General features: G+C 38.7%; 1 protein-coding gene across 5 annotated transcripts in view; it reads left to right on the top strand.

The window, feature by feature from the left end:
- The window catches only part of LOC115216997 (LIM and calponin homology domains-containing protein 1-like), a 294,506-nt gene that overhangs the window by 255,530 nt on the left and 22,205 nt on the right, over window positions 1-16,771 (top strand). For all 5 annotated transcript variants that reach the window (XR_005001247.1, XM_036507360.1, XM_029786512.2 and 2 more), the window contains 4 exons: window positions 1,908-2,209; window positions 4,710-5,001; window positions 7,714-8,838; window positions 11,717-11,881. Coding sequence is in view for 4 of the 5 variants with exons in the window: in XM_036507360.1 (XP_036363253.1) it covers window positions 1,908-2,209; window positions 4,710-5,001; window positions 7,714-8,838; window positions 11,717-11,881 (1,884 nt within the window). In the remaining variant the exon portion in view is untranslated. The remainder of the gene's footprint in view (window positions 1-1,907; window positions 2,210-4,709; window positions 5,002-7,713; window positions 8,839-11,716; window positions 11,882-16,771) is intronic.

The raw sequence follows: 16,771 nt of genomic DNA, 5'->3' as shown, positions 1-16,771 counted from the left end.
TGTAGCAGATAAGTGGAAGCGTCATTAGAGTCGTGGACAAAAAAAACCTCATGGCATTTGTTCTGACTTTCTGCAATATGAATCCAAATCCTACTGAAGGTTTGGGCTTTCAAAAGTTTTGTTCATGGTGGATAAAACAAACCCAGCAGTCTAACATTAGCATGTCAGATAGATTACTGTAAATCCTCGAGTATAGTCCACCCTTGAGTATAATACGCAGGGGATTTTTAGGGGGCTGTATCTCTGAAAAACCTAAACTTTGTGTATAATACGCACCCCTTCTCTGACTTGAATCAAGGAGGTCTATATAATGTCCTTGGTTTGTAAAAATGTATACGGTAACGTCCTTTATTATTATTGTATATATAACATAATGCAAACATGTAGCTTTTTTGTGCATTTTGTTTGCAGAAAATAAAGAAATAACAGTAATAACGTTTAATAAATGTTGCTTATTGCAAGTTATGGATGATTCTTTTATGACTTCATTGCTTTCAGGCTCAGCTTAAGGTATTTTCGCGCCCGACATTACAAAATGCGTCTGAATAAACATTGCCAGACAGCAAATAGAGACTCGGACATTGCTTAGAAAATAATTTTCATTTTTAACCTCGTATATAGTATGCACTAAGGATTTTGACCTTTAAATTTTGGGGAAAAAATGCGGATTATACTCAAGGATTTACAGTACCTTATGGTATTTCTTCTAACTTTGTATGATGGGAGCTCAAGTCTCAGTGATGTCAACTTTATCTTTCATCCTTTCGGGAGTGATAAAAAGTGTAGCAATCCAAATGTGGATTGCAGAATTGTTAGAGAAATCAAATCAGTTACCACAAGATGCCTTGTAGTATATATTTGATTCTTTGTGTTCAGACAGCAATACTAGTTTCGAGTTCTCTCATCTTTATGGTAAGGACCTTTCCCTTGGACAACATTGGTGGCTTGAAGAGAGGAGACTTGCATATGCATGGGCAACTACCAGTCCCACACACAAAAATATAAAAGGAAACGTTGCCCAAGCTTGTGAATATAGGTGGATATACATGGTCAACCCTGGTCAACACAAGCTTTGACTGATTTAATTTGTAGCCATTTTATGCATAAAATTTGCTTTTGATGTCAATTTAGTGGGTATGAAATGTTTTTATAAGTATAAAAGAGTAACAGAAGCGAGACAGAGTTGTCTACTCTTAGCTCAATGCCCATGTCACTCCAGAAGCAAAGCCTCTGTGATTGCACAGACTGAGATAGAGAATTGAACTACTTCTTGTTCAACTTCAGCTTTTGCCTGCATTATTCTGTAGCTGTCTCTCTTCAATAGTTTCAGTTGCTAATTTCATTTGCAAGGAATTGGTCAGTCTGAGGCTATAGTAGATGCACAGTGCCATGCAGTGAAATAGAACCTGAAATCATATGGTTATAAGGAAAGCTTCATATCTATATAGACATACCTGCATCTGTCTGTTTGCATGTACGTATAAGCAAATAAAGAGTAATGCTAAATAAATTCAAGAATACTATTTACCACAGTTTTTAGTTTCATCTTCTGAATCTTTGGAAATACTACTCTCCCTTTCACCATTTTCTTTCTATCTGTCTGTCTCTCTCTTTTTCTCCTTTACACTCTCTCTCGTCGCTCACATGTGACCATCATCCATCTTTCTTTTTCTTATGTAATGATCTTTTTTTTCCTTCATGGCTGTCATAGAGTCTGCATGTATCCCATCTGTCTCTCTCTTCTATCTTTCCTCTTGTCAAAAAGAATATTTCTCCAGCGTTCCCTATTTTACCTTCATCTGGTCTAATGACCCTCCATGTTTGTTTTCGTTTAGTTTCCTTATATGTCTCCACTGTCCTGTTTTTGACAAGCATATTAATGTTTTCTCTCTGATATCATTTGTCAGGTAAAATCTACAGGAGTTTGATGAACAACAGCAGCCAGCTTCTGACTTCCCCTTCCAGAGATGGAGAAGAGGACGAAGATGAAGAGGATGAAGCAGCAAAGGAGCAGGAGAGGATAGAAGAGCGTGAGCAAGCTGCATTGGATGCACAGAAACGCACACTTGAGGAGCAGCGCATGATCGCACAGGAGCGGCAACTGATTGAAGAGGAGAAAAAGAAGCGGCTCCAAGAGCAGCAGCAGCGTAAAGAAGCCGAAGAGAAAAGACGACTGCAGGAGAAGGAAGTGCTACTGCAGCATGAGAAGGTAAGATATTCTTGTTACTTCATTATCCCACCTTCCTTCATGCTCACTACCATTATTATCAAAAAGCGACTAGGCAAAGTAACACTACATGCCTCTCTGTGGTCACTTGACCAGTTAGAAACTGCAGCCAAATCTCCACTAAATCATACACTACTATCATCATCATCATCATAACATGTACTAGCAGTATCGCCCGGTATTGCTTGAGTTTGTTTCGACCCTTTAGAATTGGAATTTTTGAAAAGTAAAAATTTTGCATTATGTAGCTTGTTATTCTCTTTAAGTGAACAATTTTCTGGTTGAAATACACTGAAAAATGGCGACACAGCAGTAAAAAAAATCATAAAAAAAGGTGACTTTATCTCAGATGTTGTGCAAGTATTAAAATGTAATAGTGGGACTAATACAAGTATCTTGCAACAGTGAAGGTACATGGTTAAGTTTTTGGTCAGCCCATGGCTATAGTAAAAGTCACTTGCTAAAGATGCTGCACTGTGAGACTGAACCTGAAACTATTTGGTAACAAAGCAAATTTCTTAACTCACAGTTATGTCTGCTGTCTTCTAGATATACATAATACTTGCAAAAATATGCTTTGGGATGGTCACTGCTTTAATCGGGGCTGATCTGGTGTAAATGATGAGTTACAAAAATTGGTAGAGCACCAATATTTAATTGGGCTTCTTTGCATAATGTTCAAATAGTATATCCCACCCTGGGTCAACTTTGGTTTTCTTTTGTCCTTCCCAGGAGTCTGTTACATAATTGGGGAGTAAATACCAGGCATGTGTTAGGGTCAATATAATATGTAGACACATGTGTGGCTGTGTGGTAAGAAGTTTGCTTCCCAACTACATGGTTCCAGGTTCAGTCCCACTGCATGGCACCTTGGGAAAGTGTTTTTGTGTTATCTACTATAGCCTCAGGCTGGCCAAAGTCATGTCAGTGGATTTGGTAGACAGAAACTGAAAGAAGCTCATCATGTGTGTGTGTGTGTTTGGATCTGTGTTTATCCCTCACCACTGCTTGTTGGTGTTGGTGTGTTAATAGAGAAATAAGAAAAGGTTAAAAAGTGGGACAGAGAGCAGAGATATATGTCAAATAAAGACAGAAATGAAGGCTAGAAGTACATGCACAATACAGAGAATGTGTATGTTCTCATATACTGTAACTTAACAGTTCAGTAAAAAAAAAATAACAGAATAAATACCATATTTAAAAAATAGTACTGAGACCAATTTATTCTGCTAAAATTCTTCAAGGTAGTGACCGAGCATGGTCATAGTGTAATGATCGAAACAAGTAAAAGAATAAAATTCACCACCCCCGTGCAACTTAGAAGCTTGTAATTATGTTAGAAATTATTATTTCATGCCCTGCCATTATTTCTCTTTTTATCCCCTACTTCTTACATGAGTAGAAAAGAAATGGTGGCACAGTGGTTTAGGGCATTAACTTATCAGCTGTTAGGCTTTAAGTTCATTTCTATGTGTATTCAGGTAGTAAGTATATTTCATTCTATATATTTCAATTCAGTCAACTGGTAAGAATGTAACCTCTGATAGGCTAAAGTCTTATCCAGGGTGAGATTTCTCACTTCTCTGCTTCACATCGTGAATTAGCAACTAGCAACCCTTAGAAGGGCTTGGAATTTTTAAAGATTTCCTTTGTGCATACAAGCGTTTGTGCACACGCACAATACACACACACACATGTGAATCCTCTAATTTTTCTGTCTTCTGGTGATGAACTCAGAAACTAAGGATCTAATAGAATTTACATGGCCTTTAGTCTGGATATATTTGTGATTATGTCTGTTTATCTGTATACATATATCTGTGTATATATATATGTGTATGTGTGAATTTGTGAGTTTGTATCTATCTGTGTGAGTGTGTCCCAGCATATATAATAACAACAATAATAATAATAACTGTAATAATAAAGATGATGAGCTTACTCCATTCAGTGTTCAGGTGTACTATAGCTTATCAGAAAAGGTTGAAGGCGGCGAGCTGGCAGAAACGTTAGCATGCCGGGCGAAATGCGTAGCCGTATTTCATCTGTCATTACATTGTGAGTTCAAATTCCGCCAAGGTCGACTTTGCCTTTCATCCTTTCGGGGTCGATAAATTAAGTACCAGTTACGCACTGGGGTCGATATAATCGACTTAATCTGTTTGTCTGTCTTTGTTTGTCCCCTCTATGTTTAGCCCCCTTGTGGGCAATAAAGAAATAAGAAAAGGTTAAAAAGTGGGACAGAGAGCAGAGATATAAGTCAAATAAAGAAAGACAACAATGAAAGTTAGAAGTACATGCACAATACAGAGAATGTGTATGTCCCTATATATCTGGGGTGATGGTGGGTGATTGATGACAGTAATTGTGCTCATGGTTGGTGTAGTAATGGTATTTGAAGTAGTGTGAGGAAGATTATTTATTATGTGCATGCATGTAGTACTCAGTTTCTACACCTCTCAGAACTATCAATTACTTGCAGGAACAATTGGAAAAAGAGAAGCAAAGAATAGAGGAGGAAAAACAGAGAGTGGATGAGGACCGACGGATGCTGCAGGAACAGAAACAGCAGTTAGAAGAAGAAAAGAAGATGATGCATCGGGCCTCTTTGTCTGGCACTATTGAGAAAGCAATCCAACAACCATCTTTCTCTGCTGCTCAGCCTCTGCATTCAGACTCTTCAAGGACAATGCAACCGCTTTCTTCTTCCCCGTCTCGTCTTTCTACGACGTCAAATTCAAAATATGTTGCACCACGGCCCAGAGCATCTTCCGGTAATTTTTCTTTTGATCTATCTTTTGGTCGTTTTCCCCATGCTAGAATAAAAATGAAAAATTATTTTTTTTTTTTTTCTGAAAATTTGGATAAAACATTAAATGTTAAACTGATTAATAGATGTACTCTTTACTCTTTTACTCTTTTACTTGTTTCAGTCATATGACTGCGGCCATGCTGGAGCACTGCCTTTAATCGAGCAACTCAACCCCGGGACTTATTCTTTTGTAAGCCCAGTACTTATTCTATCGGTCTCTTTTGCCGAACCGCTAAGTAACGGGGACATAAACACACCAGCATCAGTTGTCAAGCAATGCTTGGGGGACAAACACAGACACACAAACACGCATATATATATATATATATATACACATTTCAACAATTGAGGGTAAAATTAATTAATTATTAATCAATTTCACCAAGTATTCAGTATGTAAAGGGACCATTATAGGCGAATTCAAAATATTACATTATATATAAGGGCTTAGTAAAATAAATTACTTTGCCACATACTGAACTCATTAGAAATAGCAGCTAAAGAAATTTCTTCAGCTATTTCCAATACTTAAAGAAGATCTCTCTCAGATAGTGTTTGCCTAAACTAACTCACAAAAGTATGGGGGAAAAAACATTAAAAAATCAAGTGCAAAGGTTCTTTGCACTTGATTTTTTAATGTTTTTTCCCCCATACTTTTGTGAGTTAGTTTAGGCAAACACTATCTGAGAGAGATCTTCTTTAAGTATTGGAAATAGCTGAAGAAATTTCTTTAGCTGCTATTTCTAATGAGTTCAGTATGTGGCAAAGTAATTTATTTTACTAAGCCCTTATATATAATATATATATACACATATATCCGACGGGCTTCTTTCAGTTTCTATCTACCAAATCCACTCACAAGGCTTTGGTCGGCCCGAGGCTATAGTAGAAGACACTTGCCCAAGGTGCCACGCAGTGGGACTGAACCTGGAACCATGTGGTTGGTAAACAAGCTACTTACCACACAGCCACTCCTGCGCCTATGTGTTTGTTAAAAAAAAAACAAGGAACAAAAGAGCATGAAAAATAGCAAAGCCATCACAAGCATCTATTACTTGATAGTATATATCATGCTTTGGTTGATTGTTTTTTTTAGGTGCCTAAGTAGTCAAAAGCTGACATTGATACCATGTATTATGCAATCTTGTTCAGTTGCGCAGTATTAGCGTAGTATTTGCGGGTTTCTAATACTCGGCCCTCTTACCCTTAACCCAAGTAACGTTGAGGATATGAAAGATTCAAGGAGAGAGAGAGAGAGAATTGCATCTGCACTTGGCTGGTGTTCATGTTCAATTGAGTAGACTGAAGCAACATGAAATGAAGTGTTTTGCACGAATATATTATATGCTACCTGATTCAGAAATCAAACCCTCGATCTTATGATCATGCAGTTAGCACCCTTACCACTAAGCTCACACCTTTATTTAAAATTTTACTAGATTAATCCTTTTATTTCACTTATTCCAGTTTATATGTATTTTAGTTTTCTTCAGCTATTAACATCATCATCATCATCATTTAACGTCCGCTTTCCATGCTAGCATGAGTTGGACGGTTCAACTGGGGTCTGGGGAGCCCGAAGGCTGCACCAGGCCAGTCAGATCTGGCAGTGTTTCTACAGCTGGATGCCCTTCCTAACGCCAACCACTCCGAGAGTGTAGTGGGTGATTTTATGTGCCACCGACACAGGTGCCAGACGAGGCTGGCGAACGGCCACGCTCAGATGGTGTTTTTTATGTGCCACCGACACATAACGTAAATAATTAATTGATTGATCAACTTACCTGAATCAGTGATGATTATCTCTATTTTTAGGAGAGCACCTCTCTTACTAAGACTACTGGGAGGTTTTATCACGTTGATTTAATGTCCATCTATTCATGGTAGCATGGATTTAGATAGTGAATTCTTTGAGGCAGATTTTATGGTTGGATGCACTCATCATAGTGACTGATCATAATTTCAACAAAGCATGTCAACGTTACCATTGTTTCACTAAACCAGTGATAAACATGATTTATTAGCATTCATACACATACACATAGGCACAGGAGTGGTTGTGTGGTAAGTAGCTTGCTTCCCAACCGCATGGTTCCGGGTTCAGTCTCACTGCGTAGCACCTTGGGCAAGTGTCTTCTACTATAACCTTGGGTCGACCAAAGCCTTGTGAGTGGATATGGTAGACGGAAACTGAAAGAAGCTCGTTGTATATATGTATATACATATATGTGTATGTGTGCATATGTGTTTGTGTGTCTGTATTTGTCCCCCCCCCCCCACCAACATTACTTGACAACCGATGCTGGTGTGTTTACGTCCCCGCAACTTAGCAGTTCGGCAAAAGAGACTGATAGAATAAGTACTAGGCTTACAAAGAATAAGTCCTGAGGTCGATTTGCTCAACTAAAGGCGGTGATCCAGCATGGCCACAGTTAAATGACTGAAACAAGTAAAAGAGTAAGAGAGAGTAAAAGAGTAGTCACATGCATTTGTACACACAATTTGTGAAATTCCCTCACAAGGCATTGATTAGCTTGAGGCTAGAGTACAAGGCATTCAAGCAAGGTACCGTACAGTGAGACTGAACCCCTTATATTTAATATTGTAAATCAGTATAAATTCTTTGTGAAATTTACTCCTTTCTTCATTTTAACACTTTTTTTCTTTTTTATAGATGCTCCCCTCAAATCAAGCCCTGTTCAAATAAGCCCACAGACCAAACTGATTCGGTCCACTAAAATGGAAAGTGCTGTTTCACGTTTCTCCAAGAATGAACCTGATCCAAAGGAGAGTCAGCGACTTACTCGAGAAGATTTGCTAGCAATGAATCGCAAACCTACTCCGATGCAAGAAAAGCCTGAATTCAACTCTAACCTTCCCCATCACGTTTCACCAATTAAGCGCGAGCCACCAAGTAAAACTGAACTTCATTCTCTAAATGCTGTTCCAAAAGCTCGGCACAGAGATCCAAAAGAATGGATGATAGCTCCAGAAAATTCTGATGCTGGTCGGAAGCCTGCTCCTTGGTTAGCGAACCGAAAATTTGAGTTCTCTCCATCGTCCCCCTCTTATTCTTCATCTCCTTCCTCTTCTTCTGTATCCAAAGAATATTCTCAAGCTTCCCAACACCGAAGTCCCTACCCTGTGGACAATGTTCCAAAATATAACAATGGTGGGCTTCGGCAAGAAGGCCTTCCAAAAGAGAGCCAAGTGGGGTCACAGTCTCACTGGATGGCTGAAAAGTCTGAGCAACGTAGACTATCAGATCATTGGACGGAAGGAAAGGAAGAGCCTTGGAAAGGTCCTAGTGATAATAGGGCTGTGAGACCTGCAGGTGACAGATCGAGCTATTCACAGCGAGATCCTACATTTTCCAAAGTTGGGATAAAACCATATGTTTACAAGCAAACATCTAAGTTTTCCCCAGTAACCCCTGCTATCAGCCAGTCAACTGAAAACACCTTGAAATCCACCAACTATCGTCATTCGTATGCCTCGTATGAGGACTCTGTCAGGCCATATGATGGACTCTCCCATGGCTACTCCAGCTCGAACCTCTCCACTGCTGGTTCTTATTCCCCACACACTTCAAATCCATATGGAAGCACGTACACAAAGAACAATAACTCAGCTCGACCATTTCAAGGCCAGGGTGGAATAACTGGATTCCAGCAAAGAGATAACTCTGCAGCAACCAAGTTACCTAATGCTAGATCAATGACATCTCTTAGCAGTGATAAAACAGAACAAGTGTCAGTAACTGGTGTCGAGATATGCTCCCATTGCCACGAGAAGTTAAGTAAGTATCCCTAACACTAACTCTCTGCTCACTTCTCACATGTCAAAGCATGACCAATCCCCAATTTTGAACTTTGTGAGTATTTTGAAGTTAAGTTAACCGTTTTTAATTCACTATCGTCTCTGTCAACTCCAATAGCTTTCTCTTCCATATTTGATATTGTTCCCTCTTTCCTCCTGTCCCTTCCCACTATAACACTTTAACTTAAGATCCCCTTCGGTCATGAATGACCATTGGATTGCACCTAGAAAGTTACCCTCTAAGGTTGTTTATGAAGGCGGCAATCTGGCAGAAACGTTAGTACACCGGGCGAAATGCTTAGCGGTATTTCATCTGCCGCTATGTTCTGGGTTCAAATTCCGTCGAGGTCGACTTTGCCTTTCATCCTTTCAGGGTCAATTAAATAAGTACCAGTTACGCACTGGGGTCGATATAATCGACTTAATCCATTTGTCTGTCCTTGTTTGTCCTCTCTGTGGGTTGTAAAGAAACAGGTTGTTTATGGAAGACAAGCAGTCGCCCATGCATACCAGCCTCTTCTTCTCCACACCACTGATGTTATCCAAGGGAAGAGCCAAGGCCAGTACAGCTTGGCACCAGTGACATCACAGCTCATTTCTACGGCTGAGTGAACTATAGCAATGTGAAATAAAGTGTCTTGCCCAAGAACACAACACACAGACTAGTCTGGAATCAAACTTACTAGCTCAAGATTGTGAGCCAATGCTCTAACCACTGACCATGCGCTTCACCCCCAAAACGCTACTATCACAATAATAACCAGTTTACCTGCTGGCAAAACCTTTCAAATACATATACAAGCCAAATAACTTACCATGTGGTTCTGTGAAATAGAAATAGCAACCAAAATCCCATTAAATTACACCTTACCTATCTTTAAAAGAAAAAAAAAGAATGCATAGTGGATCTTTTTTTTCTTTTATAACTTGCTAGGTTTGATGGAAAAACAGTTCCTATGGCCCCTCTGCAGACCCTCAGAGCCAGTTGAAATTGGATGCCATTAACATTCCTCTTGACATAAATAAGGAGGGAGTTCTTGAGTGAGGGTGTGTGTGGGTGAGGAAGAAATTCTTGATATGAAGGACTAAGAAGAGTGATTAGTTCAGGGCCTAAGGTGGAGTTGATGCAACAAGAGTGATTAGAGAAGGGGAGGAGAGACGAGTGGGTTGAGAATGCCCGAGTGGAGATGGCACGAGCCCATCCAGCTCTGGGGAGCAGAAGCCATCATTTTTGCTGGAGAAATGTCAAAAAGAGGAGACAGCACAGCACACTCATAGACTAGAAGGTGGAGTGTGTGTCTGTGAGTGACTTTATGACAATTAGTCAGATGTGGAGAAGTGGGTTGTGGGGTATGCTTTAATGATGTGATCCACTATGTCTAAGAAGGAAATATGGGTTGGTCACAGGTGAAAGGCCTTAGGCTAAATGACAACATCCACCTCTTATGTATATAAGAACTGTAACTAGGAATAAGGGGAAGAAGACTGAGTCTTAGTTAGTTAGTATTATGATAATCTTAATCCAATTTTTATCACTTTCTCACCACCACTGCTTCCGTATGTATAGCTTGAAAAGCCAATAAGGGTACATTGTAGTGGTTGCTCGATTTGCTAGAAGTAGCAACTAAATCTCCTTCAAGTTACAGTGTACTGTCTTAAAAAGGAATGGATTGAATAATGTAGTCAAAGCTTAGCCATCACTCACAAGCAAGCATTGACCTGATAGCTTGTAGTATATCTTTGTTTTAGATGTCTTTGGAGCCATAAGCATACAAAGACACACGCTTAGCCCTCCCACCTTAGACCCAGCAAAATATTCAGGATGTGACAGCTGGAAGGAAAGTGGACTGTCCCCCAACAGTCATCTGGTACTCATTTTCAATTGAGTTGACTGGAGCAACAGGCAACAATGTGCCTTGCTCAAGGACACAATATGCTACCCTGTCAAGGACTAGAACTCCTGGCTTTATGATTGTGAGCCCAACACTCTAACCACTAGACCACTTGCCTTCACTGGCTAATAGAAAAGGTAAAGAACCCTTTGGTCATGAATGACCCTGGGGTTGCACCTAGAATGTTCCCTTCTGAGGCACAAGTCCGGGCAAGGTTGTTTATAGAAGACCAGCAGTTACCCATGCATATCAGCCTCTCCTCTCCATGCCACTGGTGTTATCCAAGGGAAAGGCCAATACAGCTTGGCACCAGTGATATTGCAACTCATTTCTACAGTTAGAGGAACTGGAACAATGTGAAATAAAGTGTCTTGCTCAAGAACAGAACACACAGCCCAGTCCAGAAATCAAACTCACTGAATTTGATCATAGGCTTGCTCAGTCAGTGCTGACCTGGGGTGGGGTTTAAACAATCACCACCACTACTACCACCATCACCACCTCTACCACCAACATCACTCACCTCCACCCTAAACAGCAACATCAACACCACCACCAACATCAACAACACCAACACCACCACCACCATCCAACACCACCACCACCATCCAACACCGCCATCACCACCCAACACCAGCATCACCACCCAACATCGCCACCACCACCACCCAACATCGCCACCACCACCACCCAACACTGCCACCAACACCCAACTCCACTACCACCACCCAACTTTACCACCACCATCCAACCCCGCCACCACCACCCAACATCACCACCACCACCACTCAACACCACCCAATACCGCTGCCACCACCACCCAAACTACCACCACCACAACCAACTACCACCACTACAACCAACACCATCATCACCCAACCGTAACACCACTCTCACCACCAACACCATCATCACCCACCACTGCCACCCCTTCTACTATATCATTCATCCTTGTCTCTCCCACAGTGAACACAGCTTCAATGGCTATTGAGACCCTGGGACTCTACTACCACGTTAAATGTTTCCACTGCAGTGTGTGTCGCATTCAGCTGGGTAATGGCACCGAAGGTACAGACGTGCGCATCCGCCATAACAAACTGCACTGCCAGAACTGCTACAGCTGCAGCGAAGGTATAGCAACGCCATGACACTGACTGGTCGTTTCTCTTTTTGTGATTTTTTTTTTTACTTTGTTGTTGTTGTTTTTCTTTTCTTTTCTTTTTTTTTATGCTGGTCAGGGTGTGGAAATGTTGAGGAAGAGAGCAAGCGAGTTGACCTCTTGCTTTTTTTCTGTTTCCTTCTCTCTTTCTCTCTCTCTATTTGACTTGGTCTTTCACACACACACACACACACACACACACACACACTTTTGCCCTCTCTCTCTTCTTGTTCTTTTTCTCTTTATATCTGCTTCTGTCTATCTCTTCTGCTTCCCTCTCTCTCTCTCTCTCTTCCCCTTCCCCTATAAGCCATCTCTGTTAATGTCTTCCAGCTTTATATCTCTTAGTTTCCTGCCTAACCCTCTCAAAATTATAACACCTGCTATAGTTTTATACAAGATCAAATACACATCTACAGGTATAATTGCATACACATACACATATGTACACACAGACACACACACATACATATAAATACATTTACTTGATTATCAAATTTGCTTGATCATCAAAAATTCAAAAGGGATTATTGCATTTTGTGTCTGTTGGAAGATGATGTCGGGTCAGACGAGGCTGTCTTTTAAATGTGTAAACTAAATAATCCAAAAGTATCATATTCTTCTGGATTTGGCTTTTATTCTTCATAATTCTGTTGTTTTTAATGCGATCTCATTTGGTCTCTCTCCTGAATTTTTATCCATTTTACTTGGCTGGAGTGAGTGATACCAATTTTCAAAATATTGTCATTTTTATCTCTGTAGATTCTTATTGGTCATGAATGCGCTTGTCACCAGTGTGTATAAACATACATTGCGAATTAATACTGTTAATTAATGCTCCTGAGTGACTTAGGTTTACATGTCTTTAGCGTTCTCTTTGTGTGTGCATGTGTGCACAGCCATATCCACACATGTATATAATCATATAGATCTACATGTATGTGGATACAAGCATAAGTACACAAACACACAGACAGTTATGTGTGTATGTAGTATATATGGATTATATTCACATAAAAACACACTCATCTATGCACATATACACACATGCCTTTGTCAGTATATACTATCTGTATCTGCTAGTAATATGTATGTTTGTATGTATTGGCTTATAAATATGTATGTATTGTGTGTGTGCGTGTGTGTATATATTTATATATATATATATATATATATATATATAAAGTAAATAGGTTTTAAATCAATTTAAATTATGTATCACAATTATGCAATTGTACGTTTAATGATGTTTGTCTTAATGAATCAGCTTTTCAGCACAGTTAAAGTTTGAACTGCACAAGAAATTTATACTCTCTTGCTGATAAAATATATATATATATATATATATATACACACACACACACACACACACACACACACACACATATATATACACATACATGTGTCATATGTCTACACATATAGTTTTGTCTGAAAGTTGTTTTTTTTTTATGAAAGATAATTGGTTTTTAGTGTATTTATTTAAATACTATATCGGGTTAATAATTACTTCAACATTAATTCAGAGATCAGATGATCTGGATCTAGTAGAAAGATCCAGGGAAGAAATATCCATAATTGAAAATCCATGCAATTCGGCCTGACCAATCATTGATCAATATGAAGTGTTCAAGACAGAACAGATCTGATATATATGGAGGAAATCAGTATGAACCAATCTTCTCTGATTCTCAGTATAATGTGTTGTGTTATGGTGTATTAGCAGTGTGTGGGATCTCATGCTATTTTCTAAATTTTGTATTGATCATGAACTAGTGTGAGCTAATGATCAATTCATCTGGTCCTTTTCTGAAGACAATCAGTGAGAAGTCCAGTATGATCTTTTAGTTGTTCATTGAATGTCAGTTTGATTCCTGTATGATCCCTGCTTAATGTAAAAATTCACACATGATCCAGTTTTCTATAAAGTTCACAAGATTCAATGTGCTATGAGGATCAATGTGATCCATTGCATATAAAAATCGATATGATCATTGATGAGATTACCAATTATATGATCCAGTCTTGCCTGAAAATATACATGATCCAATACGAAAATCAATATGATCAATGATTAGTCCTATCTGTTTGTCGTTATAATCCAATGTGATATAAAAATGTTTGTGGTGATGTCCATTAATTTTAGTATTTCCCAGAAAATTCATGTTTGATTATCAAACATGCAGAAACAATTTTTGTACTTAATATCAGTTGGAACATGATATCAGATGGGGTTGTCTTTTAAAATGTCAAAGCTAAGTAATCAAAGAAAATTATATTCTTCTAGATTGTGTTTTAGTCTTCATAATTCTATTGTAATTTTTATCTGATCTCATTTGGTAACCCTCCTGACTTTTTTTCCATCTTACTTGGATCCATTTGATTTCTCTGTTTGGAATTTATGACTGTTTTTCAAAATATCATCATCTATCTCACTGTAGATTATTATTGTTAATCCATGGGTTTATCACCAGTGTATATAAATATACATTGTTAATTCATGCTGTTAATTAATGCTGCTGAATTCACTTAGCTGTTTTTATCAAGATGTGATCAGAGATAACCAAGAAAATACAACTGAATTATACAATCTTTCAGATGTATTCCAGACACTTAAAACAATCAATCTTGAAATAAATGATTGCCAAAAATTCCATTTCAAATATCATTGTTTTGGAAACATCATTTTTTAAAATATACAAGAAAAAAAATTGTTTCAGCGTTTGTTTCTGTGTGAGTAATTAATTATCCCAAAGTGCTTCCCTATTTTAATTACATGATCAGTACAAAGTTATTTTAATGTAAAAACTAAATTTTTCTGTGTAGGAATTTCTGTGCTTTCAATTTCTTCAGGTTTCATGTAGCCTGTTACATAAACATTTCCTCATTAGAGTGGTCCCCTTGATATCTTGGGATTTTGTACTCTGGCTATGGACATGTTTGCAGCAAACGGTGCATCTGTCTGTTTGTCTTAGAGCAAGGATTTTTATTACTCTGCCATCCACCATCTGTCTGACCTGGTTGTTTACTGGTGAAGTAAAATCATTTAGAAACAAGGCTACATGAAAAAGGACAATATGAAGAGTTAGCTGGTCTGGCAAAAGTGAATTCACTTCTTGAAATATTAGGGAAGTGAGTTCATTTAACAGAATGTCAATTTGGTTTCAGCTACATATTTGTGATTGCACTTGTGTATGCACCACACACATACATGTGTGAAACCCTGAAAAAATGAATTGATAAGATTATGTAATTTCACAAAACAGTTGTATAATCTTGTCAGTTGATTTACTGAAACGTGTGTATGCTTTATAAAACTTGAAATACCAAGTTATATATATATATATATAATGTATCCATCACAGCTGATCTTACCAATTGGTTACAATGGAAATACCTATACTGGGTATAGTACTGTACACTTCAGATAATATACCCACTATATATATACATATATACACACACATATATATATATATATATATATATATATATAGTGTGTGTAGATATGTGGGTGGGTGTGTATTTGATCTCACATGCACACCTACACAAGTCTTTGTGTATGTATGTATGTATGTGTGTGTGTGTGTGTGTGTGTGTGTGTGAGAGAGAGAGAGAGAGACAGAGAGAAAATGCAAGCATAGACAAGTGGTTAAGAAAGAAGTTCCCTTCACAGTCATGGGTCCTGAGGTTCAATTCTGTTGCATGGTATGATTGAACTTTGTCAAGTATCTTTTACCATACATAGCCCTGGATCCAACCAATCCTCACAAGTGAAATCGGCTGGACAGAAACTGTGAACTGTAGATCAGTTGGACTACATCTTTAATTCAAAGGGCCAACCTTGTCATACACTGTCACATTGATGTGACAAGGCTGGCCTGAGAATTATATTGCAGTACTCTTAACCCTTTGAACCTGCAAGTACGCTTTAGCAGACATGATTTCACTTTCTTTGGAAGACACAAAAGAGGAAGGCCACAAGGTTTTGTGTTAATGGCTAAAAACAACAACGTTTCTTCCAACTGGTAAGCAGTAAATACAAAACCCAGTGGCCAATCTCTTTTTTAATCTTCCAGGGGTATAGTCAAACAAAATTGTGCTTGCTGAAGTGTACTCATGGATCCAAAGGGTTAAGTGTACAAAGGATCTAAAGGGTAAAGGCGGTGAGCTGGCAGAAACGTTAGCACGCCGGGCGAAATGCTTAGCGGTATTTCGTCTGCCGCTACATTCTGAGTTCAAATTCTGCCAAGGCCAACTTTGCCTTTCATCCTTTCGGGGTCGATTAAATAAGTACCAGTTACACACTGGGGTTGATATAATCGTCTTATTCCATTTGTCCTTGTTTGTTCACTCTGTGTTTGGCTCCTTGTGGGTAGTAAAGAAATGGGTACAAGTGTCTGTGGAATACTCAGCCATTTGCAATGTAATTCAATGAGTAGGTGGCTCAGTTGATCAAACACACTGCTGGAATATTCCTTGATAAATTCAGCAGACATCCATTTACTTTTCTAGGCACAGAAAACATAGCTGCATAATGAAGTTGTTTTGCTTCACAACCACGAGATTTCAGCCATGTGGTTTCAGGTTCAGTCCCACTGTTGAGCATTTTGGGCCTGTGGGTGTTATATTATAGCTTCCAACTAATGTCTTGTGAGCACATTCAATAGAAGGAAACTGCAAGAAAGTCTGTCATGTATTTACGTTTGTGGATGTATGCATGTGTATGTGTGTCTTTGTCTTGCTGCTTGAGAGCTAGTGTTGGTTTGTTTATGTCCCTATAACTTAGTGGTTCAGTGAAAAAGTCTAAAAGAATAAGGAACAGACTTAAAGTAAGCACTGGGTCAATGTGTTTGACTGAA

Source organism: Octopus sinensis, linkage group LG11, assembly GCF_006345805.1.
Source record: "Octopus sinensis linkage group LG11, ASM634580v1, whole genome shotgun sequence".
Lineage (NCBI taxonomy): Eukaryota > Metazoa > Mollusca > Cephalopoda > Octopoda > Octopodidae > Octopus > Octopus sinensis.
This window is presented reverse-complemented; position numbering and strand designations above follow the sequence as displayed.